This window comes from Podarcis gaigeae (assembly GCF_964106915.1).
Source record: "Podarcis gaigeae genome assembly, chromosome: 12".
In the NCBI taxonomy this organism is placed as follows: domain Eukaryota; kingdom Metazoa; phylum Chordata; class Lepidosauria; order Squamata; family Lacertidae; genus Podarcis; species Podarcis gaigeae.
In genome coordinates this window covers 37,819,471-37,846,025 of record NC_139688.1, presented here as the reverse complement: position 1 = coordinate 37,846,025, position 26,555 = coordinate 37,819,471, and the positions used below count along the sequence as shown (strand labels likewise).

The window sequence follows — 26,555 nt, the reverse complement described above, 5'->3', positions numbered from 1 at the left end:
CTTCTGATTTTTTCCCCCTTTTGAATATATCAGGGGTAGTGAACCTTTTTATACCTACCACTCACTAATGCGTCTTTCTTGATGGTAAAATTTCCTTATTGCCCACCAGTGCTTGATGGAAGGAGGGTTCAGCTTGTGCCATAGAACCCCCTACTGCCCACCTAGAATCCTGAAACGCCCACTAGTGGGTGGTAGGGACTGTCAGTACGCCTTTCAACCGAAAGCAGGTCTCAGTGCACTGGACTCACAACTGTAAATTGCGAGCACCAGACTCATGCAGAGTATAAATAATGCGGAAGCTAGCTGTGAAGCATAGCTCCTTTTATTTCTAACAGCTACTACAAACTAAAGAACTACTGGCTTGTATGAGTGGTACATCTCCCACTCAGCCATCTAGTCACTACATAGTTAAGACTCTCTCCAAACACTGAATCAGGCAGTCAGTCAGGAGTGGAAGAGCAGAAGAGCAGTTTCTGCCCCTTCCTTTCTCTAAACATCAGATCAGGAGATTCTTGAAATGGGAGGGGGTGAAAATATCAACAGGGACCAGGTTGGCAACCCCTGGAATATGCAGTCAAATGACTCCACCACATCGGTTTGGGATGTGTGTTTTAAGCACTGGCAGAGGGAAGGGGGGGGGGAGGAGCAGTCCGCCCTTGGTGCCATGGGGCTGCACAGTGAGAGGGGCACCGCCTCCCCCTCTCGCCTTCCCCTTCCATCAGTGGGGGAGCATGTGCCTGTGCCACTGGCCCCCCCCCGAAATCCACTCAGGCTCAAGCATCGCCCTTACAGTCACTACCAGGAGGCAGAGGCAGACGAGAGGGGGGACTGAGCCACCCCACCGGCACTTGGGAGCTGCCCAGAACCACTTCTCTTTTGAGGTGTGGACTGCACACCTGTAGCTCTTGAGCACCCACACTCAGGTATTCATGGCTTTCTTTTCCTGAGTAATGGGCTGTGCTTTTGAAGTTGCAAACGGGGCTTGTCACCAGGAGTGGAGCAAGCTGATTGGATGCCTGGGGCGGTGCGCGCGCCCTGCACCCAGGGGCGGGGCCAGCTGCCCATGGGGCAGGGCAAGCCGGGCCACCCTACAGCTGAGGGGGAGGCAGCGGGTGGACTGTTTGGGCAGCGGGAAGCCTGCGGGCACCCAGGCCACCGCATCACTCCCAGGAGAGAGTATTGTTTTTAACACTTGATTGGGAGCCGCTCAGAGTGGCTGGGGAAACTCAGCCAAATGGGCAGGATATAAATAATAAATTATTATTATATTATTATTATTATTATAGCTGTCCACAGAAGCAACATGCAGGTACAGTGGTACCCCAGGTTACAGACACTTCAGGTTACAATCTCCGCTAACCCAGAAATAGTACCTCGGATTAAGAACTTTGCTTCAGGATGAGAACAGAAATCATGCTCTGGTGGTGCGGCGGCAGCGGGAGGCCCCATTAGGTAAAGTGGTGCTTCAGGTTAAGAACAGTTTCAGGTTAAGAATGGACCTCCAGAATGAATTAAGTTCTTAACCCGAGGTACCACTGTATAAGAGATTACATTCTTCTTATCGCTCCTGCTTTGCACTATTTTTGGGTGCTTTTGCCTGGCAGGGATAGATGTTTAAGCTCTGCCTGTGTTTGAAGCAAGAGAAAGAAAGAACACAATGAGGCATTAAGTAAAGCAGAGGTGGAGTCTGAGGTGACAGGAACAGAGTGCCTTCCCACCCCTTGGGTTGCGGGGGGTGCAGGGGGGGGGGAAAGGGAAGGACATTCAGAGCAGAGGGGAGGACTGTGGCAATTCAGCGGGATTCCCGGGTGAGGAACAGCGAGAGGGGCAGCAAACTCAGTGACAGCCCCGGGCAGCAAAACCCTAGCTACGCCACTGGCTTTAAGGACAGTACAGCAACACATGGGAATTTTCAGACTAAAGTTGGTTCCAGACAGGGGCTTACCGTAATTTGCAAACACACCACTAAGATCACAAACAGGTAATCGGAAACAGGCTTTTAAAAACAAATTTCTAGATTTTCAACAGAAGGGGTAAATCCAGTTCAAATGCAGAAGAAGAAAAATCGATTGAAATTTGGATGCCAACAGTGTAATGCGAATGATACAATAAACTTGCATGCTTACGTTGCTACCAATCCCACAATAAACACCTGTCTGTAAGAACCCTAAGGAGTACATTGAAATGACAAAAAAAATTGTTTTTGCTTGGTTATTAAGATATACAAGGACCACATCGTGGTTTTTGTGGGAGAAGGAAGGAAATATTGCTGTATTCTGCTTCTCCTCTTCTCATTTATCTGACTTGGGGCCTCCTCGGCAGCAAAAGTATATTAACATCCGAAATTAGTATGCATATAAAAATTATACACTGCCAGTAATTTGTTCACAACAACCCTTATCCTGTCTGGTATCTAGGATGATACCATTTTATACACATGCCTCCTGGGGAAGAAAGAAAGAAAGAAAGAAAGAAAGAAAGAAAGAAAGAAAGAAAGAAAGAAAGAAAGACCTGGAAATAAAAGTTACAGCCACTCCAAAGACACCTCACTCTGCCTCATGGAATGAAATGCACATGCATATAGATGAATCCCAGTCTCATATGCAGGAGTGAGGCCTGAATGCAACAGTTTGAATGAAACCTTATCTTGCCATTTGTTGTTTTCATTGGACTGCAGCCAGTGCAAACATTTGCAGGTGGCTGGGCCATATTTTGACACTTAACTATCTACAGTTGTGATAAAAATCAGAATGTTGCTACACTGCAGTTTCCAATAGCCTACAGGGCCAGATTCTGCTCCCACTTAAGACGCACTAAGACCATTACGACATTGTCTGCTGAAAAGCTTAGAGTTTTTTAACAAACGTATTTCGCGGGGCCACTCGTTTCTCTCCCTCTCTCTCTCACTCTCTCTCTCTCTCTCTCTCTCTAAAAATAAAAAGAATCATTTTCTGAGGCAGCAAATTCTCCTAATACTTCATACTGTTATGTGTTTGTGGGTGCCAGAGCCCTGTAATTAATCCCTGGATCCAGCAAGTGTTAACATCTAATCAAGACAAACTAGCTTTCCACGAAGTGATTGCCTGGGTGACGACCCATTTATGGGGATTAAGGTACAACAGAGCAAATAGGTGATGCCCCCTCTCTCAACAGTGGTACCTCCGGTTACAGACACTTCAGGTTACAGACGCTTCAGGTTACAGACTCCACTAATCCAGAAATTGTACCTCGGGTTAAGAACTTTGCTTCAGGATGAGAAAAGAAATCGCGCAGCGGCGCCGCCGTGGCATACCCCATTACCTAAAGTGGTACCTCAGGTTAAGAACAGTTTCAGGTTAAGAATGGACCTCCAGAACAAATTAACTTCTTAACCAGAGGTACCACTGTAGAGAGTTGCGTGTGTGCCAGTAAGTGTGTGTCTCTGTGTGTGTCAGAGAGAAGAGAGAGAGAGAGGATGTAATCTATAAGAAAACAAGAAAAAGAGTGTCAGAGAGCACAACATTTGGTTTCTGTTTGAGTCCAAGGCTGCAGCTATGGAAGAAACAAGAGCCTTTGGGGGTGATGATGGTGTTAAACCCTCCATCGTAGGCTCAGTTTGTATATATGTTTTTAAAAAACGTATATAGTGGTACCTTGGGTTACATACACTTCAGGTTACATACGCTTCAGGTTACATACGCTTCAGGCTACATACGCTTCAGGTTACAGACTCGCCATCAGTCCATGGAAGCAGGGCCAACGGCCAGGAATGATGGGAGTTATGTAGTTAAAACATTTAAAACATTTAACTACAAAAGCTCTCTGCATTTGCCCCAAAGGATGCATGTGAAAGCAGGAACAGAGCTCTAGTGTGTAAGAGAGGTACACAACAGAACTTTGGCACACCTTTGAGAATATATTACCACTATATTTTTTATATATAAAAGAAATCACACAATACTGTCAACATAGAGTAAGGGTTTATCTCCATTACTAATGAGCTAAAAAACTAATGTCAATAGCTGGTAGATGCCCACAACATTCACAGAACCACATTCCGCACGCCAATAGCAGTATCAATGAGTACATAAATTGTCAAAAGAACCTGATTTTCTTATCTTTCAGTGCTAAGAAAACAGGAGGTCAATACAACAGGAGCACACACACAATGAAGGAGCCTGGGGTGTGTGAAATATATAGGCATCCACTGTGCATTGTTTTTTGAAGAAAAAGACATCTGGAAAGATCTCTGAATGAGTCTTACACAGTAGAAACCAGTTTGGTAGGGTTGAGCTAACACTGGCATCACTACAGCTGACTTTGATGGCACTGGGGAGGGAAAGAGCCGCAGCAAAATTGGTTCTACTGCTGCACCTGCATAGCCCAAGCTCACCTCCACTGTCCTACCCTACCCATTGTAAAGGTGAGCTATAGCAAGGGCAGTTTCACAATTCTATCCCACCATACCAATTCATGCACTCATCATGCAATTCTTATTCATTCAAGGCCAGAGGTCCAGGAAGAAGCATTTGAGCATACGACAACATGGTGGACATGCATTTTACTACGGGTGATAGAAAAGCTGTAGAATACCCATTGATGGATCTTTCAAAAGTTAGGAAACAGACTAATAGATTATAAACAATGTATGAAGAGACACTAATGGGTTAAGGACAACAACTTGGCTGGATGCTCATTGAGGACAACAATTTGGCTGGATGCTCATTATGGATGAACGGGAGAGCCAGCACATGGAGTGGTTAGAAAATCCTCAGCCTAAATATAATGGAGTTGGGGTTGACTTTGGAATCAAGCTGGGGGCCCAATACATTTTGGCACCTGGGGCGAAGCAGAAAATGGTGCTCCCCCAATCGGGGAAGAGGAGGGGAGTGAAGAGCTACATCAGGAACAAGTGGGGAAGTCAAATCAACCTTACCCAAAGGTTGAAGTGGGAATCAAAGGCTGTCGTGGTGGTGGAAGAGAGGGACCCACTCTGAATCACGTCAGGTGGGCGCAGAGACCAGGAGACCCCAGAGGGCAGCCCCTACAATTTACACCCTAGGGGTGGGAGGAGACCAGCCAGGGCTGTCTTAAGCATATGTGGTGCCGGGGTGCAAAGATCCGCCAAGGGGCTGCCTCCCCTCTGGTTGCCCAGTCCCAGGCGCACAGGAGGGTGGAGCCAGCTGGCCGTCTCAGCGTCTCACTGGCTTGATCACCCCCAAACTCACAGTGCAGAACCGCCTGCAGCGGAAGAGACTGCCGCGGCGCTCCAACCGACGGACGGGCTCTTCCCTGGACTCAACTCTTGAGCCCCGGACTCTCGGTCTGGCGCCCTAAGAGCCTGGCACCCAGGTGCCCCGCACCCCTAGTGCCTATGGGTAAGATGGCCCTGAGACCAGCAGTGCCTCCTAGTCACCAATAAACAAGCGATGCATTCTTTGGAGGCCAGATCTGCTGCCCCTGTGGATTCTGCAACCTGAGGTAGTTGCCTCACTTTGCCTCATGGGTAGGGTGGCCCTGAGGGTCACAGAACATACTGATGGGTGGTCAGCTTCTTTCCTTTTAAAGATAGCTCTGGGCTCTTGTGGAGAAGAAAGGCTATTACTTAAGCTCTCAGTTATGATTAGCTTTGCATTACAGACTACAAACTGTACTGAAGAAATGTGGGGTCTCTCTCTAGGATAGTAATCCGAGATATATGAACAAACACAGTATGTTTTCAATGAATGGCTCTTCCGGTGGCTGAAATGCTAAGCAATACAATAGTATTGATAAGGGTTGAGAGACTACTCAACAGCTCAGGTCGTCAGGGTACAAGTCGCCCGCGGGTCCATGCGGTCAGTAAAGGAAGGAAATTCTAGCCAAGTAATTTGGAGCAAAACAGCAGTCAGTAGACTTAGATCCTTTATTGTTGCGCAACAGGTTCCAACAGCAGTAAGAACACTGAGCATGAATTTCCGAGACACTACATAACCGCAGCCACCCATCTCTAGATTATCTTGCAAACGTTTCGCCGTGTATCATTCATCAAACACAACATCTGGCACAACACCTAGGGCCAGCACTTCATCCAAGCAAGAATCAACTGAGGATGTCCTTACCCAATCTGCCGATTCGTGGAAGGTGCTTGTGTTATGACGGAACTCGATTGCGGAGATGGCATGGCTTGTTGAATAACGATGCTGGTGTCGTGGTTTGGCATCCTTGGATTTGAGAGCTGGTGCGTCCCCGGTGCTGCCATGGCTCCTCCAACGGCGTTATGCATTGAAATATTCTGTGAGAAGGGGATTGGGAGAGTAAATTGGATGCTATCATGTGTTGTTTTTAATTTCCCTCCTGCCTAAAATTAGGGATCTGGAAGTGTCAACAAAAAATGAAAAGTTATTGGCTCCCAGCAAACTGCGTGTCAATAGATCTTGCTCTAACTAACAGCTATAAAGAAATGAAAAATAACTCTTCTGCTTTTACAGTGCAACACAAATTGAAAATACTTGGAAGTTGACTAATCACTCTTCCGTACATCTGACTCGTGATTTATAATATAGACATTTTGCACATATCCATTTGCCTGTGTGTGATATATATTTCATTTGAAAATGATTTTCACGGTCAGTCTATGGCACATTGATTTAGTATTCAGCCTGGTGCTACAGTACTAGATCTGCTGAGAATGATAAGTGAATTGGGTTTGACAGGATTCAGAATAACAACTAGTGCATACACACACACACACACACACACACACACACACACACAGAGAGAGAGAGAGCTTAACATTTATTCTGGGTGTAGTTGACATCTTAAGCCAATACAAAGTTATTCCTGGACTCATATTTGCTGTCTTATTATTGCTCTAACACCTGTTGGTACGCAAGATATGTTTTTGAGTATCCTAGAGTTCTTGTTAAGTGGTAAGAAGAGCTAGACATGAAAGTCAAAAATTTAAGGCTAAATGCAAAGTAACATTATTGCCACAGATAAGTGAGTGTCTAGAGGGAATTCAGCAACTGAGACCTGAAACAGGAATAGGAAGTTGACATCTAGAATTCATAGAACCCTTCCATTATATGAGCCTATGAATTCTAGATGTCAGCTAGTCATCTAGTCCAACCCCTTACAATGCAGGAATGCTGCCCACAGCTATCCCTGAGTGGCTTGAACCACCAACCTTCTGCTTAACAGCCAGGTGCGCCAACTCATTGTGCCATGATAATAAAATCACCTTTAATTACCTGAGGAAATGAACTAGATTGCCCAAGAGAAGCACGGCAACGTCCCAACCTCATGCTGCCTTTCTAAACCTGCAAACACAGGGATGGGCTGGCATCCATGGAGATGTGTGAGGAGTAAAGCATTCCTCCATCCGCCTGATCTTCTGTAATAATTGCCCTCCACACCCCCACATTCCTGTATTTGCAAAAGCAGTTTTGGTGATTGCATTAAAAATATCACCCATGTAGAAGCACAGCTAAAGTTTTTCTTCAGCCCTCACTGTTAATCAAGAAAGTGCATAGCAGGCCACTAACTGTCAGATGCTGCCTCACAAAGAACAAGAACAGATATCTTTCAGGCATACAGAGACAGATGACCAGCTTGAGAAGCATTTGACTTTGACTAACTTTCTCTGCTGCTGTTAGACAAATCTTGATTGGTCCAGCCTAGTCTTCTTCCTGGGTGTTCCAAGTTGGGTCAATGCCAGCCCTGAACAGTCTTGACAGCAGCCATATCCACGGTTTTTATATCTTGCTAAGTACTCTAAACTCTCCTGAGCGTGTGATAATGCTAAAAGCAAGATGAGCAAGAGCGCTAGGAAGTTGTTAATGGACGAGTGAAGAGACAAAAAGCGATGCACACTGCTGTAACAGCTAGGTAAAAAATACGAGTCCCTTTGCTTGACTGCAAAGTTCTACTGCTCACAGAATCGTTAGCAAACATTGCATGCATGGGAAATGGAATAACATATTTATGGTTGTTAGGTCATCTGTTACCCAACACCTTTCTCGGATTTCTGATTTCCGAATTGTAGCTGCATAGTTTGTCAGAATCCCAAAAGGACACTGAGCCTCCTGGTTCTCAACTGCCAGAGCTATATACAGTACATTGAACCAACTTTTGGGATTGATAGTGCTAGTGTTGATAATCAGTGGGCAGCCCTGTTTAATTCTGCTTTGCCGGGACCTTTGTTTATCCATATTTAAACATGCAGTGAATCTTCTGACTTCTATTTTAATCTACCAGACACAAAAGTAAAAGTTTTCAGGTGAGGCTTTTGTTTTATTTTAGTCACAGGTTGTGGGCACACACCATACAGTTAAAGCCCACACACCAAAGAATTTTGGGAACTGTGGTTTGTAAAGGGTGCAGAGAGTTGAAGCTCTGTGAGGGACAAACTACAGTTCCCAGAATTATTTGGGGGAGGGTACTGGAAATGTATGGTGTGTATGGGGCCATAATTTGGGAAGGTTGCAGGATCAGCCTGAATGGCTAAGGTCATGTCAAAGAATTGTAGGACATAGAGCATGGGTTGGTAAACTAAGGCCCAATTGCCTTCTAGATCCAGCCTGTGGACGGTCCAGGAATCCAGACAGCTGGCATAGCGCATGCATGCGATGGTTTTTGCGACTTAGCCAGGCTTGGGGGTCAAAAGTGAGGCGGGTGGCTGCTTGAGACAAGCACCTTCTCTGTTTGTTGTGCACTTGCTTGCAGCAATCTTTGCTTCTGGGGTGGGGAGTGGGGAAGATGGAAAAGGAGCCACAGTTTGGATTTCCACCATAGAGCTGCTGGCGACTGATCTCAGGAAGGACAGTTGTGGCACAGGGGCTCGGAGGCGCCTCAGGAGTGACACCCGCTGGTGTCTGTGGCGGCGGTGCTCCCTGCCAGAAGAAACGGGGAATGCCTGGGCAGCTGTACTCCAAAGCAGTTCTGCGCTCTGCTGGGGAGGCCGCTCATTAGCTACGCGGTGCGAGCCATGGAAAGGTAAATAGCCGCTGCCGCCTCGTCTTCCCTCACATGAGGAAAATAACGTTTTTGCTTGAGCGGTGCTGGCCTGACTTAGCGTGACCAACGGCTTTCCCCTTCACCCACGCATGCGCACACGCTCTCCAGGCCTGACAGGAATGGTGCGCTTACCTCAGTCCCCTACCCTGCCTTACGAGAGAAATAATAACTGTCAACACATAAAACACAAAGGAAGCAGCCTGGGTCAGTGGCGTAGCGTGGGTTGTCAGCACCCGGGGCAAGGCAAGTAATTTGCGCCCCCTAACCCGTGGATTTGCGCCCCCTAACCCTAACCCCCAGATGTTGCACCCGGTGTGGCCGGCCCTCCCTGCACCCCCCACGCTACAACCCCCCCCCCCAAAAAATCATATTTGGGCAATGTTGGGGTGCTGTAGCAGGTGCCACTGCTATTGCATCCAATGGAAGGAAAGAGGCAGAGGGGGCACCAGATTTTGCCGCTGCACAGGGCACCACTGAAATTTGAGACACTGACAGCTGTGTATCCCCCTGCTTTGGTTGAGTGCACAATGTTAAAACAGAACCTACTAAGCTACCATCTATACAGACTTCCAGTATACATATATTGGATTAAATCAGCCATGCAATGATGACAGCAGAGGAAGACTCTACAGAACTTTCCACAGAAAACATTCCTGGCAATCATTTCTTTTGTGGCATGAACAGGCTTCTTCATTCCATCTCCTGCGTGCAGCTAGTCTTAAATGTAAACATTGCTAACTCTTCTGATGGCTTCCTCAAAAACACAATGGATTAAGTGCTTTTCATCTTTTATCTTAATTTTTGTGACATGATCTCATTAGTGGTGCCCTCTAATTATCGATGGAAATGAATAATGAAAGATGCCTCCTGTTTTCCAGACCCATCAATAACATGCATCCATGTCCCTTTTTTGTATCCCCACAGATTATCCCCTTTGACATATGCTTTTGCATACACAATAGTATGCAACTTATACCGGATGTGCCAGTGGCTATGTTAGAACAAAGTTTGAGCAGAGTTTTTGATGTTGTTGTTGTAAGACATTCTAGATTAAAGGAAAAAAGCAATATTTTGAAAGGCATGAAGTCCAGTATCACGAACCATTACATGAGAATGTTAAAATAAATTTTCATATAGGGAAAATACACGCTGCCGTGGGGGAATACTGAAAGAGTACATTTCAGGCTTCAAAAAGGAGGACCCATATACTACATGGACTAAAGGTTATTTATTTCACAAACAATCAGCTGCCTGAGATCATCACTCAAGCAGCACTGCACACAAAGCACTCCTTATGTTCCAGTTGAAATTGCAGTAACACAAAATACGTACCGCACAATTAGGGTCATTTACTATATGTTGCACCGGGATAACTGCACAGCATCCTGCTAATTGAAGGCCACTGAGCAGGGGAATTCAACTGGATGGATAGCTTTTTATTTATATTTTGTCTTAATAGTACTGAAGCCATAAAGGGAGCATTTTTTCTCCCTTCTTCCTGAAACTGCCTGTTGTGGAGTTTATAAAACAGGAATTTGGCAGCATGTCAGTGGTGCAAACTGATTTCCTCTTCTAAATGTAATTTTTAAAAGCAAACAAACAAGGTTATGTCTGCTAATGAAGCATTACATGCTACTCTGGAGCTTTTCCCCCTCTTTCTTTTTGGTCGAGCAAACGCAATCTCAATAGAAAACAGTTAATGGTCTTGCAAAGGAATATATTTGCTTCAAATTCATTCAGTAAGTATCTCTGTCCAAATGAAAGCATCACTTTATATTATAGCAATCCCGTATACTTTTGCTCCACAAATGTAATCAGGAATAGAATTTCAACTACAACAATTATCAGCAGTTTTGCTGAGAAATGTGGGGTACTATATTATGTCATTATTTGTTTTTTAAAAACACATAGCTAATTATAGGCTGCCATCAGCAACTTCAGTATAATATTGTACTTAACTGATTAAAGTCTACTTAGATATACATAATTATATCCTCCAAATGGTGTTGGACCATGTTGCCAATGGCCAGAGATCATGTGATTTTTCATCCCTACTCTAAGGATTCATTTTGGCATAACATGGTGTGGCCATTGGCATATCCATCAGTTCAGTCACCAGATTCTCACTGGAATACTAAAAACTCATTGGCCTATGTCTGTGGACCAATAGAGGTTTGATGGAATGTCCACAAAGGATCCATCACACTCTGACCTTTTGAATTCCACCGGCTCATAAAAAAGCTGTGTTCACCAGCCAACTATAAATATGAAATATCACAAGTTACATATCCATTTCTTTAGCAACAGTATCATTTCACTTTCCTCTTAGCAAACTGTGAACCAAATCCCAATGCAGTGCAGATCTCTCTTGCTTCGGTTAAGACAAAAAGAACTGGCTTTTTCCCCCTTTCACATAGTTAATCCTGTGTAATTCAATCAATGTTCGAGACATTTAAGTTTTTCATCATAAAGATAGTTTCTTGACAGATTCTTTTTTCATGCTGTTTGTGAATTGAAAACTTTGGGGTACAATTTTTCCAAATACAAATAAACAGTAAACATGGCTAATGCTCCTGAAGAGGAGCTGAGATACCCAGACCATTACATTAATGCTGATTTTTCTGTTACTGTAACTCCTACAGAGGTATCCACACTCAAGACCAGTCGGGAGATTTATAGCATTGCTTCCAAATGACAGACTATGAACATGAATCTCTCACCTTGCATGGTTTTACATGGCTGTATCAATATGAAACAACTTCACACTTTCCTAAATTATGGTCACTGCCAGATCTGCTTCAAAGACAAAGAAGTGCACCTTTATTGTAGCCAAATGTATAAAGGTCCAGGTTTGTTTTAAAAGATGCTTCCTTCAAAATTTGCAACTCGGATTTAAAATATCCAGAACTGGTTGGCCTTGGAGAGGTAATTAGAATGTTGTGTATGCAAATCAAAGCTGGCGGATCAAAAATATGTGGAGGAGGGTGAAACCTGCAAAAAATAAGAATCTTGCAAGTACGTGAAGAAAAATTAAATGGCATCTATTACCATCATTTAAAAAAAAATTATAGCATCCAAGTCTTTGAATTGCCCACTTTTCAATTGAAAGAGAAAAAGTGCAGAAAGTAAGTTCCGCTTTTAAACTAAGTGTCTTTCCAGTTGTTGTTTTTTTTAAAAAAAGCTTATTAGTTTCCCTACACACAAATGTTCTCAAAATAGCTTAACCTTGAATGGCTTAAGAGGGGGAACTTTTTTGAGTGATAATAATTTAATCCTGGCAGCAGCACAGTACTGATGCATCCATTCCCCCTCCCCTCGAGCAATTGTCTAAATCATACACAAGAGAGTGTTTGTTTTTAAAGGCAATATAGATATTTTGCTCAGCTTCGTTTTAGCGATTGCCCACTTCCAGGAGGGCATCCTGTCACTGCAAGATTGAAGTGGATGGATGCCAGAACAGAGGAGGAATGCTAATACTGTCCTTCTTCACACTGATTGTTCCTCCAGTTTAGTTAATAATTATGCCCCTTCATTGTGCACTATAATCTTTTAAAGATTACAACGCTCCTTTGGGAACAAGCCAAGAACCAGGGGAAATTCTCTCAAGGAAAACTGATAACCGTCTCCCTATCTGCTCTGAAAAGGCTTTTCTGCAAGGAATTCCACCCTAACTCGTCTCCTGCCAAATTCAAGAGAGCTGACTCAAGGCACCAGCATGAGTGAGGGACAGTGTTTTGGTGGACCAAATGCGCTCAAATGTTGCTCACCTCTGCTATATGTAAGTGTTGTGGGGTTTGCTGACTATATGAAATAACGCAGGGCAGCAGAGGTGTAGCATGGGGGGGGGCCAGTAGGGGCCACTGCTGCGGGCACACATTCAGAAGGGCGCAACTGGGTTGCCACGAGACTGGGAGGAAAGATGGCTCCCTTTTCTGGTTCTGCAACACAGAGTGTGCCTCTCTTGGGCAGTTGGATTGGCTGCGAGTAGAGAGTGGGTTTGCTGGGGCGGAGCCCCTTCTGTATGCCCTTGAAATAAATAAATTAAGGTCTTACGTATATAATAAAGGTTCGTAAATGTACCAAGCAAACTCGTACATAGATATATAGGCCACATGTCTGAAGCTGCACAGGAGAGCAGCCATGGAGCCATTTTGACTCCCAGGCTTACCAGGTGTTTTCTCTGCAAGGTCAAATGGTGGAGCCTCCCCATTGTCTTCTCCTTCACAAATCCTGCCTTAAGGGTATGTCTGTGTATGAATAGGGTGAGCCTGTGACTTGGCTCAGGAACTAAGTATTATCATTACAAAAGACTGGCCAGGCTCCCCAAGGCATCAATCCAGTAAATATTAACAGGTAACTTGCCAGACAGGAGGTAAACAACCCACTCAGATTATGAGGTAAACAACCCACTCAGATTTCTGCTTTAGCCCGCCCTTTCTGTGATGTAGGTATGATGTATCTGGGGGTGGTCTTTGACTCCAAGGTCGGCAATTTAAAATGTCTATATAAGGGTGGACACACCTGGGTTCTGGGTCCTCCTCCTCCTCCTGTGTGAGAAGGGGCACCCTGTTGCAACAGTTCAATAAAGATCAGGCTTACAAACTCCTTAGCTTCTCAATATTATTTGGTTGGCCTCTGTTTTTTCCTCCGACCGATGGAGAACCTACAAAGGACTCTATAAGGGCTCTTGTGTGCCCCATAAGGAAAAAAGACAGATTTTCGTTTATTACACCCTCCTCCTTCAACACCTCTGAACAGTGCACCACAAGCTTCTCGTGCCATGGCTGCCACTGTGCATGCCATGTTGTTGCTGCTCTAGGAGGCCCCCAGCTCCCTCCTGCCCCAGGGCCACCACAGAGTCACCAGCCAAGGCCCCCGTATTGGAGCAGGCAGCCACAAGGCACGACAGGGTGCCACTGGAGCGCCTGGCGTGGATGCAGAAGCAGCCGCTCAAGCCTTGGGTGGCAGCGCACCGGCTCCTTAGCCTGACCTGCCTCTCTTCGTTGTTTCCATATTTTCCACATCTCGATTTTAACACTTTAAAATTCTTCATCTCTGGCTCTGCGATTCTCAATCATGTCAGACATCATATATCCTTTCATCCATCGAATACAGCTTTATTTGTTTATATATCATTTTTCAACTGTCTTTTTGCCAGCCTACGGAGATTCCTGTGGGTGCACTACAGGTGAGTTGTGGTGCCCAGCCTCTTTTGTACCTTGCCCTGGGTGCTGGATACAGACGCTACGCCACAGCAGGTAAAAGGTAAAGGTAAAGGACCCCTGGATGGTTAAGTCCAGTCAAAGGTGACTCTGGGGTTGCGGCGCTCATCTCACTTTCAGGCTGAGGGAGCCGGCGTTTGTCCACAGACAGCTTTTCAGGTCATGTGGCCACCAGGACTAAACCGCTTCTGGTGCAACAGGACACTGTGAAGCGCACGAAAATGCCGTTTACCTTCCCATCACACCAGTACCTATTTATCTACTTGCACTGGCGTGCTTTCGAACTGCTAGGTTGGCAGGAGCTGGGACTGAGCAATGGGAGCTCACCCTGTAGCAGGGATTAGAACCGCCGACCTTCTGATCACTGGCCCATTGGGCTCAGTGGTTTAGACCACAGCGCCACCTACGTCCCACAGGGCACAGGACACAGGGCAGGGCAGGACTGGAGAGGCTGCAGGTTGCAGCAGTTTGGACTCCTTAGGAGCATGTACAAAGTCACCCTATTTTCTGATGATAGGTAAGGTGTATATGAAGTAACAAATGTTAGAGGGATCGGTTGTTTTCTTACGGAACTGTCTTTTTTAAAAAACAGCAACAATAACCAGTACATTAATTTCCACACACATGTCTTGCAGTGCTTGGAGAGGCCATGAAAAGGCCATTCTTTCGCTAAAGCAACAAAAAGGGCTTAAGACGGGATGATCAGTATCCCATTGTTAGCTGCCACTAATACCTAACATATCAAATCTAGATCCTCTACTTTACTAGGGGACTGTTCCTGCTTTAGTGGATTTATGCCTCCTATATTGTTTCTGTTTTCTTTTCCTTTGACCTTGAGGCACAAATTAAGGGCCTGCATTGTGGGATTAACTCTTGTAGTTACTCGCTGTATATGTCCTCATCAACAACAGCATTTCTTTTGCAGAAAGGAAACATGCCTTTTGGGACTAGGAAGCAAGGCCCAATTGCAAAAGCCCCGGATATCCTGAGGGAGGCTTAGAATAGATTGGGGCAGCCTGTATAAGGTGAAACAAATCCAGTTGACACAGCAACCGGAATCCTCTGTCCTTCTCCATTCGTTTAAGCAGCAAGTAGATTTATAAGCAAATAATAATGCCACGGCTGCAACCCTAAACTTATTAAAGCCCCTTGAATTCAGAAAGATTTACTTCTTAGTAAGCAAACAGAGGGTTGTGCCGCACATCACACAGAGTGCACTGAGAGGCTGGCAAAATAATTCAAAGGAGATGAAAAGGAATTAGTCAATGGTAATTTTAAAAAAAAGATCTCTGAGAAATCAGTTCATTTGGGCCGCGATCCTAAACACAATTGCATGGGAAGGAAGTCCTATTGATATCACTGGAGCTTACCTCTGAGTAAACATATTTAGGAACTGCAACTTATTACCAAACTTAAAACCATGGAGAGACCTGGTCTGAACAAAGACATTGGATTCTTATCTCATTATACATGACAAAGACATTTTTCACCTTCTCACCCCTTGCTTTTTCCTGTAAGACCTATTGCAGTCGTTAAGAGTCGTCAACAGCCTCATCACAGCTATCTGCCAATCACCCATTCCCACCACCCTTCTGAGTAATACCCCTCCCCACCTTCTCACTATATAGAAGGGTCTGGTAACTTCTGCTTCAGTGTATCTGAAGAAGTGTGCATGCACACGAAAGCTCATACCAAGAACTAACTTAGTTGGTCTTTAAGGTGCTACTGGAAGGAATTTTTTTTGTTTTGACTATGGCAGACCAACACGGCTACCTATCTGTAACAGGAACTGAACTGTTAGTGATAGATTTACCTGCTTGTTAACATCAGGCAGGAATCTTCGCTGCAGTTTTTTTGGCACCTGCTAAAAACAGATTGAATCATAGAACTGTAGAGTTGGAATGGCCCCAAGCGTCATTAATTAATTCAACCTCCTGTAATGAAGTACAGTGGTACCTCAGGTTACATACGCTTCAGGTTACAGACTCCGCTAACCCAGAAATAGTGCTTCAGGTTAAGAACTTTGCTTCAGGTTGAGAACAGAAATCATGCTCTGGCGGCAGGAGGCCCATTGGCTAAAGTGGTGCTTCAGGTTAAGAACAGTTTCAGGTTAAGTACGGATCTTTGGAATGAATTAAATACTTAACCCGAGGTACCACTGTAATCCTGTTCACAGCGGCTATTATTATTATTAATAATAATATCCCTACCTGGACTCAAACCACCAACCTTCTGGGTAACTGCCAGATGCACTAATCCAGTGTGACACATTTATTTATTTATTTTATTGAATTTATATACCGCCCTACACCTGGAGGTCTCAGGGCGGTTCACAGAAAAGATCACAATATATAAAATCAAAATAAGAACAATAACCCCCAAAAAACCCCACCCAAAAAAGAGTCACATTTTAAAAGGGTATAGGATTTCTTTTACCGTTGATGTTAACTAATTTACTTGTGTTTAACTGATAATCTTAATTTTTTTTTCTAAATGTCTTACAGGAGGTTTTATTACAGTCAAGTGGTATATTTTGTTAGAGAAATAAATAGAGCGTCACGTCAAATACGACTCAATGTGGATCTCATTTGAAAAGCAAATGAAACTTATTCCTGAAGTATAAGGAAAGAGTAGAGATGGGAGAGAAATGCAATCGAGTTCACATTTAAGAAAGAACCTACCAAATCTGCACTTTCTGAAACAATATTCAAACCAAAACACAGGGAATCCTTCAAAATTAACACATTTCTGAATTCTGCAGTTCTCCAGCCTAGTAACGTGTACAAAAATGGATATGCTGAAGTAATGTATGCACAGAAATGCATTCCTATAATAGTGAAAATAACATACATATATTGTGTAAAATGCTTTACGAAGATCGTGTATTATCAGGCAACATTACATACAAAAACTGCCATAAAACTTAGGGAACAAGCTGTCCTACCAAAATGATTAAGGTTTTAAATGACATTTTTAGGTTATATTTTAGTGATCAAGATTTAATATATATTTTTAACTGCCGCTATATCTGAATTGTCTCTGTTATACCCAATTGCAATCCAATGTATTCCTGTTGAGTTTTATGATTTTTCTGGTAATGTAAGTGAGCCGGAAGGGACGCTGGTGGCGCTGTGGGTTAAACCACAGAGCCTAGGACTTGCCAATCAGAAGGTCGGCGGTTTGAATCCCTGCAACGGGGTGAGCTCCCGTTGCTTGGTCTCTGCTCCTGCCAACCTAGCAGTTCAAAAGCACGTCAAAGTGCAAGTAGATAAATAGGTACCACTCCGGCAGGAAGGTAAACGGTGTTTCCATATGCTGCTCTAGTTTGCCAGAAGCAGCTTAGTCATGCTGGCCACATGACCCGGAAGCTGTACGCTGGCTCCCTCAGCCAATAAAGCGAGATGAGCGCCGCAACCCCAGAGTCGGTCACGACTGGACCTAATGGTCAGGGGTCCCTTTACCTTTACCTTTAAGTGAGCCGGAACTGGTCTGTGACCGTAATAATAAAATTCATTATGTACAAAAATGTTTTTATACTAAAAAAATAGTCATACTGAAATGCTGATGAATTTTTGAAATCCCACCCCCATTGCAAAATGCTTCAGAAATGTGAAGAAATGGATTTAGGAATGGAAAAGCGAGGAACTGAAAGAACTGAGAGAAATGGGCAGGTTCATCCATCCCTAGGAAGGGGAGGAAGCCAAAAGATTTGAAGGATTCCAGCAACCTTTGCAGTATTTTACTAACCACCTGGCTGAAAATGACTACCTTATGCTGAGCAATCGCCATTCCTCTGCTTTCTGAAGCCTTTATTGGTGTTTCCTGTTGCTGGCTTTTTTTGGCTCCAGCTTTGGAATTCCCACTAAATAAAGATGGCTATAGCCATAATAGGCTTAGCCAGTCTGGCTTTTTATTTCCTCCTTCGCCAATTCCCATTAACAATACTTCCAAGATTAACGTCTCCCACCCCACACAAATGATACCACTTAAGCACATAAATAGTTCACAAACAAGGGTAGAAGGATGAACGGAAGAGGAGGGGGAGGGTAGGAAAGGGGGGCTCTGGGAGGGGGAAGCACAGAACACTGTCCTACATGACTAAAAACAGACTCCCCATATTAATGCAAAATCAGCATATGGTTCTAATAGGCTTTCCAGGATGATTTATCAGGTATGATTAAGTCCTCAACCTGCATGTCTGTCTCCATAAATAAGGCAGAAGTGCACCTTGCGCTAAAATGTATCAGCAGTGTCCTATTACCCACCCAGGTTACAGCACGGCTAGGGAAAGAGAAGAGTTTGTGTTTAATAGACAAAAGAGGGCATTGAAAGAAGGCTGTCAAGATTTAGGAGCCTTATCTTAGCAGTATCTTAGTAAAAAAGCTATTGCAATAAAGGCTGTTCCTTAGATCTGTGCCAACCATAAAGCACCAGCATGTCAATTTTTAAAAAGTTATGCTTTAAAAAAACCACAATCAAAATTCCCTAATCTAGAAATTAGCTGCAGGTGCTGGGGCTTTGCCTGAAATCTCCCTCAATCACACTGTTGCAGGGAGCGCACAAATACGCATTCCACTGATACATGCCTCCTTCCACTTCCGTAGTTATTTGGCTAACAAAGCAAAGCTGCTATGAAACATGGCTTTTGGAAGGGCAAAGTTATGATGGTATAATTATATAACTTAGTCACCTGGTGACACTGGATTTATAAACCTAGACAGCATCTTAAAAAGCAGAGATATCACCTTGCCAATAAAGGCCCGTATAGTTAAAGCTATGGTTTTCCCAGTAGTGATGTGTGGAAGTGAGAGCTGGACCATAAAGAAGGCTGATCGCCGAAGAATTGATGCTTTTGAATTGTGGTGCTGGAGGAGACTCTTGAGAGTCCCATGGACTGCAAGAAGATCAAACCTCTCCATTCTTAAGGAAATCAGCCCTGAGTGCTCACTGGAAGGACAGATTGTGAAGCTGAGGCTCCAATACTTTGGCCACCTCATGAGAAGAGAAGACTCCCTGGAAAAGACCCTGATGTTGGGAAAGATTGAGGGCACAAGGAGAAGGGGACGACAGAGGACGAGATGGTTGGACAGTGTTCTTGAAGCTACCAGCATGAGTTTGACCAAACGGCGGGAGGCAGTGGAAGACAGGAGTGCCTGGCGTGCTCTGGTCCATGGGGTCATGAAGAGTCAGACACAACTAAACAACAACAAGGTGGAATCAGGAGTTTCCTGTGCCTTCTCTGCTTTTCTCAGAGAAAGTTATTGTCTAGAGGCGGCTAGAGGCGGAGGAAACTGCTCGGGCTAGAGGCAGAGGAAACTGCTTGGGCGCCTAGGGCGGTGTGCCCAGGGGCGGTGTGAGCCCCCATAGGAGCGGGGCGCACCACAGGGCCCCCTCCCACTCAGCCACTCTACAGCTGGGGGTAGGGGGAGGCAACTGGCAGACCATTTGGGCAGTGGGGAGCCTGCGCATGCCCAAGCCACTGTGTCTCTCCCAGGAGAGATGTGTGGCTTGGGCGTGTTGCAGGCCCCACGGTGAGTGCTGCCCGGCATTTTGTCACCCTCAGTGGTGACACCCGGGGCAGCCCGCACACACCACACACACCCTTCCTCCACCCCTGTGTCTAGCTTCCTCTAAGTGCTCCATGATAGTAAGCACACAGCTCTGTTCTGTTTCAGCCTCCTTACAGACATCCATAGGTGTATTGATGAGAAATGTTCTCCAAATGCTCCTCATCGACCACCTTCATAATAGGCAGGTTCTAGGCAGCTGCACTGGAATTACTGCAGATTCCTTGACGACCAGCATTGCAGGGAGAGTGAATCCTAAACGGTTTGCCTAAGTGTCTGAAATCTTAAAAACGACCTTCTATTGATGTATTTTGAGAGGTTCCAAATTACAGTGCATAACAAATCATACAGCAAAATGCCACCACAGCACAGTTTTTGAAAGATGGCTATTAACTCCTAATGCCTTGCGCTAAATCAATAGTCAATAACGCCAATGACCCTAACATATACAGCTGGAGCATTTTTTCTCTCTTTAAGGCAGCTTCAGCTTCGAAGCTCTATGAACGTAATACATTCATCATCCCCCTTCCTCATTTTTATCACAACAGTCCATTTTTCTAATCACTTATTAATGGTTTGTCAGTCTCCAGAATCTCTCAGGAAACAGTGGCACCATGTCTGCTCTCTCCAAAAGAATTTTCAAATTTCTGTTTGTTCCTCCCTTATAAGAATTTGAAATTTTCTATCTGGCCCATAAATGTGATAATCAGCATTTTAAAATCATCCTGGATGTCAGACAGAACTAGCAACTAATGGGCAACTGTTAGCACCACAGCCTTATAAGGAGATATTAGAGTATTTCCAGTTCCGGAATTCTTAACAGTGAATCATCATCTAACAAATACCACAAGTTAGAAGTGAAATCTACCCCCCCCCACTCCACACACTCCTATCACTTTCACTGGCATGACTCACAGTCTTCTGGAACAAGCGTGTATGTACTAGTTGGCAAAGCAGATAGGAATTGTACGTTCATACAAAGTCTGACAACATTCGACAAGGGTGCTTCCAGAATGAGGTTTCCTAAAGCTCAGCGACAGCCACAAGCGTTACGGAATATCTCACAATCCAGATGGCACACTGGGAAGAGCCACCAAAATCTCAGTGGGTGGTAATGCTCGAATATAACAAGATATCTTCTCCTGAGTTTCCTGGTTAATTCAAATGCACTGACTAAGCCATTTGGGGGGACAGGGCAAAACTGCTGCTGGGAAACATAAACCCCTGAAACTTGTTAGCATAGAATCAGACTGGAGTGGAGAGGACTGCTACTAGTCTAGGGAAGAGTGTTGTGCCGAGGCAGAAATGAGATGTGATACTATTCAAGCAAACAGCTATCGCATGGAGCTTCTTATAGTAAATAGCAGTTGCAGACTCCCACCCAGTCCTGAATGGGACCATGGTGGAGGTAACGTTTAAAGCCCTCCCCTGCCCATATCATAGTCTCCTGAGTACAATAGTCACAATAATTCCCAGATCAGTGTGCAAAATCTCCAAGGGAGTCTAGCAATAGGAAGCAGTGGCAATAAGGTTCCTTGCCATGGTGTGGAGGAATGAAGAGACGCTATTTCATTCTCAATCCTTGCTATTTATTATTTACTGCTGCTGCTGCTGTCACCATCACCATCTGACACATCTAACAACTTGTATATTACTGTGCGATATATTTCAAAGACACTCCTAGCTCTCGTTGTATGTACCCACACACACACACACACACACACTACATCAAACAGAGTACCTTATACAGTTCCTGGTTGGATGCCACTCACACTTTCTTTCTGTCACATATAGATGCAGGTGAGGTTTAATACCCCGATGTTTCAACAGTGCCAGTCCAGTTGTTTTGTAGCAAAGGGAGTACTGATCACCCCAGCCGTGACTTTATTCTCTTAGACCTCCATTCATTGCCTTGGAGTCAATTTGCCAGCAGTTCTTCTCCAGCAGCAGGAAAGGTCATGTGCTTGCAAATATAACCTATGACAAATGCTTGGGATACTTTATGCTCAGACCAGTGTAAACCTAAAACCTGTTGCTTGAGGCTTAGATGATAACCTGATCTGCCGTCACTGTCTACCTTGCTGCGAGGGACAGCCCAGTCTGAGTGACACATTCTGTTCAAAGTGCAGCCATCAGTTACAGGCTGTGGTCACAAAGGGATGTCAGGCGGCCTTCGTTTTATATGATCAAACACAATTTGCTATAGTTTTCATTTTCTTGATAGTCAGTAAACTAGAATCTGGGGCAAGGAACTAGGAATCATGCCCCCCAAATGCAACTATTCTTCATCTATGAGTATGAGCTCCCCATCTGTGAGGGGAGTATTCTCCCAACTGGTGCTGCCCAAATTCCCATCAGTCAAAGCTAGAAAAGCCATGCTAGCAGAGGATAATGGGAGTTGTAGTAAAAAAAACATCTGGATGGCACCAGGCTGGGGAAGGCAGTTGCAGCATGTGCATGTTTGTCCCATTTCTCCCCTTATTTGTTATCAATGCCTCCACGTTTTCTCCCCTCTCTTTGTGATCCCTCTGCTGAACATTTCTACTGTAAGCTCTTTGGGGAAAGTAGCTATATTTACTGTGTAAAGCAGCCTTTCTCAACCTGCGGGTCCGCAGATGTTGTTGAATTACAACTCCCATCACCCCTAGCTAGCAAGGCCAGAGCTCAGGGATGATGGGAGTTGTAGTCCAACAACATCTGGGGACCCACAGGTTGAGAACCGCTAGTGCATAGAAAAGATTTAAATCAGAGGGGTTTTGCTGACAAAGAATCAAAATTTCAGACAGAAATATTGAATAATGATTATAAGAATTTAGCAAAAATGTATAAGATATTACTGGAATGGTGTACGAAGGATGAGGAGGTAAAATCAGTTATGATCGACTGGGCCAAAGATATAGGGCATAATATTCAAATGGAGGATTGGGAAAGACTTTGGAAAGATGGTTTAAGATTCACTGCATGTACAGTTATAAAAGAAAATGCTATGAAAATGATGTACCGATGGTATGTAACACCTGTGAAGTTAGCAAAAATGTATAAGATAAGTAACAAATGTTGGAAATGTAAAGAAAAAGAAGGTACCTTTTTCATATGTGGTGGGAATGTAAGAAGGTAAAATGCTTTTGGGAAATGATTTATAATGAATTGAAGAAAATGTTGAAATATACATTTGTTAAGAAACCAGAAGCATTTTTACTAGGCATTACAGGTAATGAGATAAATAAGAAAGATAAGAAGTTATTTTTATATGCAGTGACAGCAGCAAGAATATTGATGGCCCAGAAATGGAAACAGGAGGAATTACCTATGATAGAAGAATGGAGAACTGAAATTATGGATTATGCAGAACTGGACAGAATGACAGGAAGGATCCGGAATCGACGAGATCAAAGATTTACAGAAGGTTGGGAAAAGTTTATCCAATATATGCAAAAACTGAGTGATAATAAAATTACGTTTGTAAGCTTTAAGGAAGCTCTGTGAGGGGAAAGGGTTAAAAGGGTAGAAATGTGTAAAAAGTAACAATAGGAAGAAATGGCAGACAAATTGAGGGAAGTCAAAAAAGAGAAGTAAGATGTAATTAAGATGTATGGAATGTATAAATTTGTTTTTGTATTTGAAAACTAATAAAAATATAATATATTTTTTTAAAAAAGAGAACCGCTAGTGCAAAGTGTTGTGTGCAACGCCAAACATTCCTATGAGTATTGACTATTACGGCTGATGGGAACTGGAGTCCCACCACATCTGGAGGAGCATCGGTGCCCCATCCCTTCTATAAATGGTGAATGATCAAAATAAACACTGAAATTGAACTGGTTCATTCATGTGCACACAATTCTTGAATTGACTTGTTGCTTGCAAGTATTTACCTGGCAAAATATGTTTACATCATAATTGGAAGCCAGGGGCCACAATAAAATAAAATACTTGCATTCTACACAAACTGCTCCATGCACTTTGGCACATGTAGTAGAATGGTCCAGCAGGATACCATAGTCGATGGTATCCTTGCCCACCAGGTCAGTCCCTTCATCCAATCTCAAACCATGGATGAGTGAAATTTCATGAATATATCTGGCACTGAATAACAGAGCAATCAGAGTGGAGGGTGCTAGCAGTGGCAGAACTGGGTAATACGGTGCCCTGTGCAAAGGCCAAAATTTGGTGCCCATCGCCTTTGTGCTGCCTTCCCAAAGCAGGGTAAGGAGGTGCTGGGGTTTGGGAAAGAGGTTCAAGGGCTCTGGCAGGGTCCTAGAGACCTCCCACCTCCTTCCCAATGCTGGGAAAGTGTTAACTAGGCTTTGGGAATGAGGAAGGACCCTATCAGAGCCTCAAACCTTCTTCTGAAAGCCTGGCACACTGGCTCACACAGCCCAAATCTGCCAAGGGACATGAGACTTTATGGTAAAGCAGAAAGTAGAACCATATGCAAGCACATGGCATCTTATGATGGAATCCTACTCCCCTGGGCTGTACAGTCACTGAGATTTTTAAAAAGCCACTTCTGTTCCCTTCAACACTTCTCAGGCACATATTAAAAAATCTGAAACACTCTAGGCACAACCAGCAACCCAACATAAACTGTAAAGCAATATCAGAAGGTCTTCTGCAATCCATGTCAAGGGACATTGAACTAGGAAACATCTACAGCATAACAATATCAGGCATGACCCACACCTGGGACAAAACTCGTCATCCTTCCCCATCTCCAACCCAGGAAATGATTTGGATGAGAAGGTGGCAAAGGATCTTTGCTCCTTAAAGAAGGTGGCTAATTACCCCAAAGGAACTGCTCACATTTTGTGGCTGGAAGGGGCAGGCTGCAGGCAGCAGCTGCAAAAATCACCAGCCAATTCCCTGCTGCTCTCCTCCTCTTCCATTTCTCCACTTTGTGTGCCCAGCAGCAGGCCTGTTGCATTTCCTCCGCAGGCTCGAAAGAGCAGGAGCGATTCCTACTCTACCCCAAACGGCTCACTTACCTGGAAGGAGAGATGCAGGCAGGTGCGATCCAACCCACAGGCAAACCCTTTCCCAACACTGGCAGCTTCCTTCTAATCCAGTTGTTTAGAAAGCTTGTATGAATTTAACATTGTTTTAACTTTCTGTATGTTTTAAATGGTGGTTGTCATTTTGTTAGCGGTAGTTTTATTGTTTTATCTTTTTTGGTAAACCACTTTGAGGGTTTTGTTACAATCAGGTAGTATATAAATTTTATGAAAGAAATAAACAATCCCATTACATACTAGCAAAGCATAGTGTCCAATGGATGAATAATATAGATTGCAGTGAACATTAAAACAATAAAATATGCTAATAGACACAATCCTTTTCAAACACTACAGGCAATTTTACCATGCTTATAAATTAAAATTCTCTCTCGTTGATGTAAACTTGATTTAGAATTAATTTGAATACGTCAGCGTTATCTACAACCTATTTTTCACTGCAAATTGGCAAATATAGAAACAAAACCACAGGATATAACACAAGGTGGAATGGTCTCCCTTGGGAGGTGGAGGACTCTCTGTTGGAGGTTTTTAAGCAGAGGTTGGATGGTCTTCTGCCATGGATGCTTTCGCTGAGATTCCTGAATTGCAGGGGGTTGGACCAAATGACCCTTAGGATCTCTTTTAACTCCACAATTCTATGATTCTAAGGTATATTAAAAGGGCAAAAATCATGAACTTTCCGTATCCTTAAGCCCACCACAGATACATTTTGGAAAGTCCAGAGATTTCGGGTACAGTCCCACATACTGGAAATGTGTGTGTGTGTGTGTGTGTGTGTGTGTGTGTGTGTACAGTGGTACCTCGGGTTACATACGCTTCAGGTTACATACGCTTCAGGTTGCAGACTCCGCTAACCCAGAAATAGTGCTTCAGGTTAAGAACTTTGCTTCAGGATGAGAACAGAAATCGTGCTCCGGCAGCGCGGCAGCAGCAGGAGGCCCCATTAGCTAAAGTGGTGCTTCAGGCTTCAGGTTAAGAACAGTTTCAGGTTAACTACGGACCTCCGGAATGAATTAAGTACTTAACCCGAGGTACCACTGTGTGTGTGTGTGTGTGTGTGTGTGTGTGTGTATATATATATATATATATATATAAATATATATTCTGGGTTCCCCCCATCACTGTAAACTTTGTACAGCACTTCCCCTTCCTCTCATCTTCCTGTGCACCCCCAAAAACTGCTCTGGAGGGCTCCACAACCCCATGGAGCATATTTTGAGGGTGCCCAGGGGGAAGCAAGGGAGAGGAGAGGAGAGGTGAGTGAAGCTCCATTGCTGAGCTGAGATCACAGCACTTGATACGACCCCTCTGTCCTTTTGTGAAATGCCCTTGTTTTAAGTGTGGCCCTCCTCTTCAAATCACCTTTGTAAATGTCTGCTCCTTCAGTAGCTTCATCACAGATTGGCTCCTCACTTTTAGCAGTTAATGCAAGCTAGAAAACATATCACAATCTATAGTGCCACCTAGTTTCCAGTCTAAAAGGTTGTGTGTGTGTCCTTCTCCCTCAGTCATGTCATAGTGTTCCCTCTGCTTTCACACAGCATATCGGAAGGGGCGGGGGGGGGGGGTTCATGTTTCCATACTACAAAGTCATACCCTTTTATTGTTCTCTTCTTCTTGTGCCTTTCTAAACTCATGCTCTAAGGAACAGTCTATATCATTGAAGAGTCCCACGTCATCACAGTTCTTTAGGAACCGGGTTGGTGTCGGAGTTTGGTCTGAGGAGAAATATCAAAAGGAACTGCAGTGGGTATTTTTTGCAGTTAAGAACAAGG

General features: G+C 44.1%; 1 protein-coding gene across 7 annotated transcripts in view; it reads right to left on the bottom strand.

The window, feature by feature from the left end:
- The window catches only part of CREB5 (cAMP responsive element binding protein 5), a 264,608-nt gene that overhangs the window by 159,703 nt on the left and 78,350 nt on the right, over positions 1-26,555 (bottom strand). For all 7 annotated transcript variants that reach the window (XM_083705954.1, XM_083705953.1, XM_083705955.1 and 4 more), the window contains exons 5-6: positions 26,377-26,498; positions 6,081-6,253 (exon numbers count right to left, since the gene is read on the bottom strand). In XM_083705954.1, coding sequence (XP_083562080.1) covers positions 6,081-6,253; positions 26,377-26,498 — 295 coding nt within the window. The remainder of the gene's footprint in view (positions 1-6,080; positions 6,254-26,376; positions 26,499-26,555) is intronic.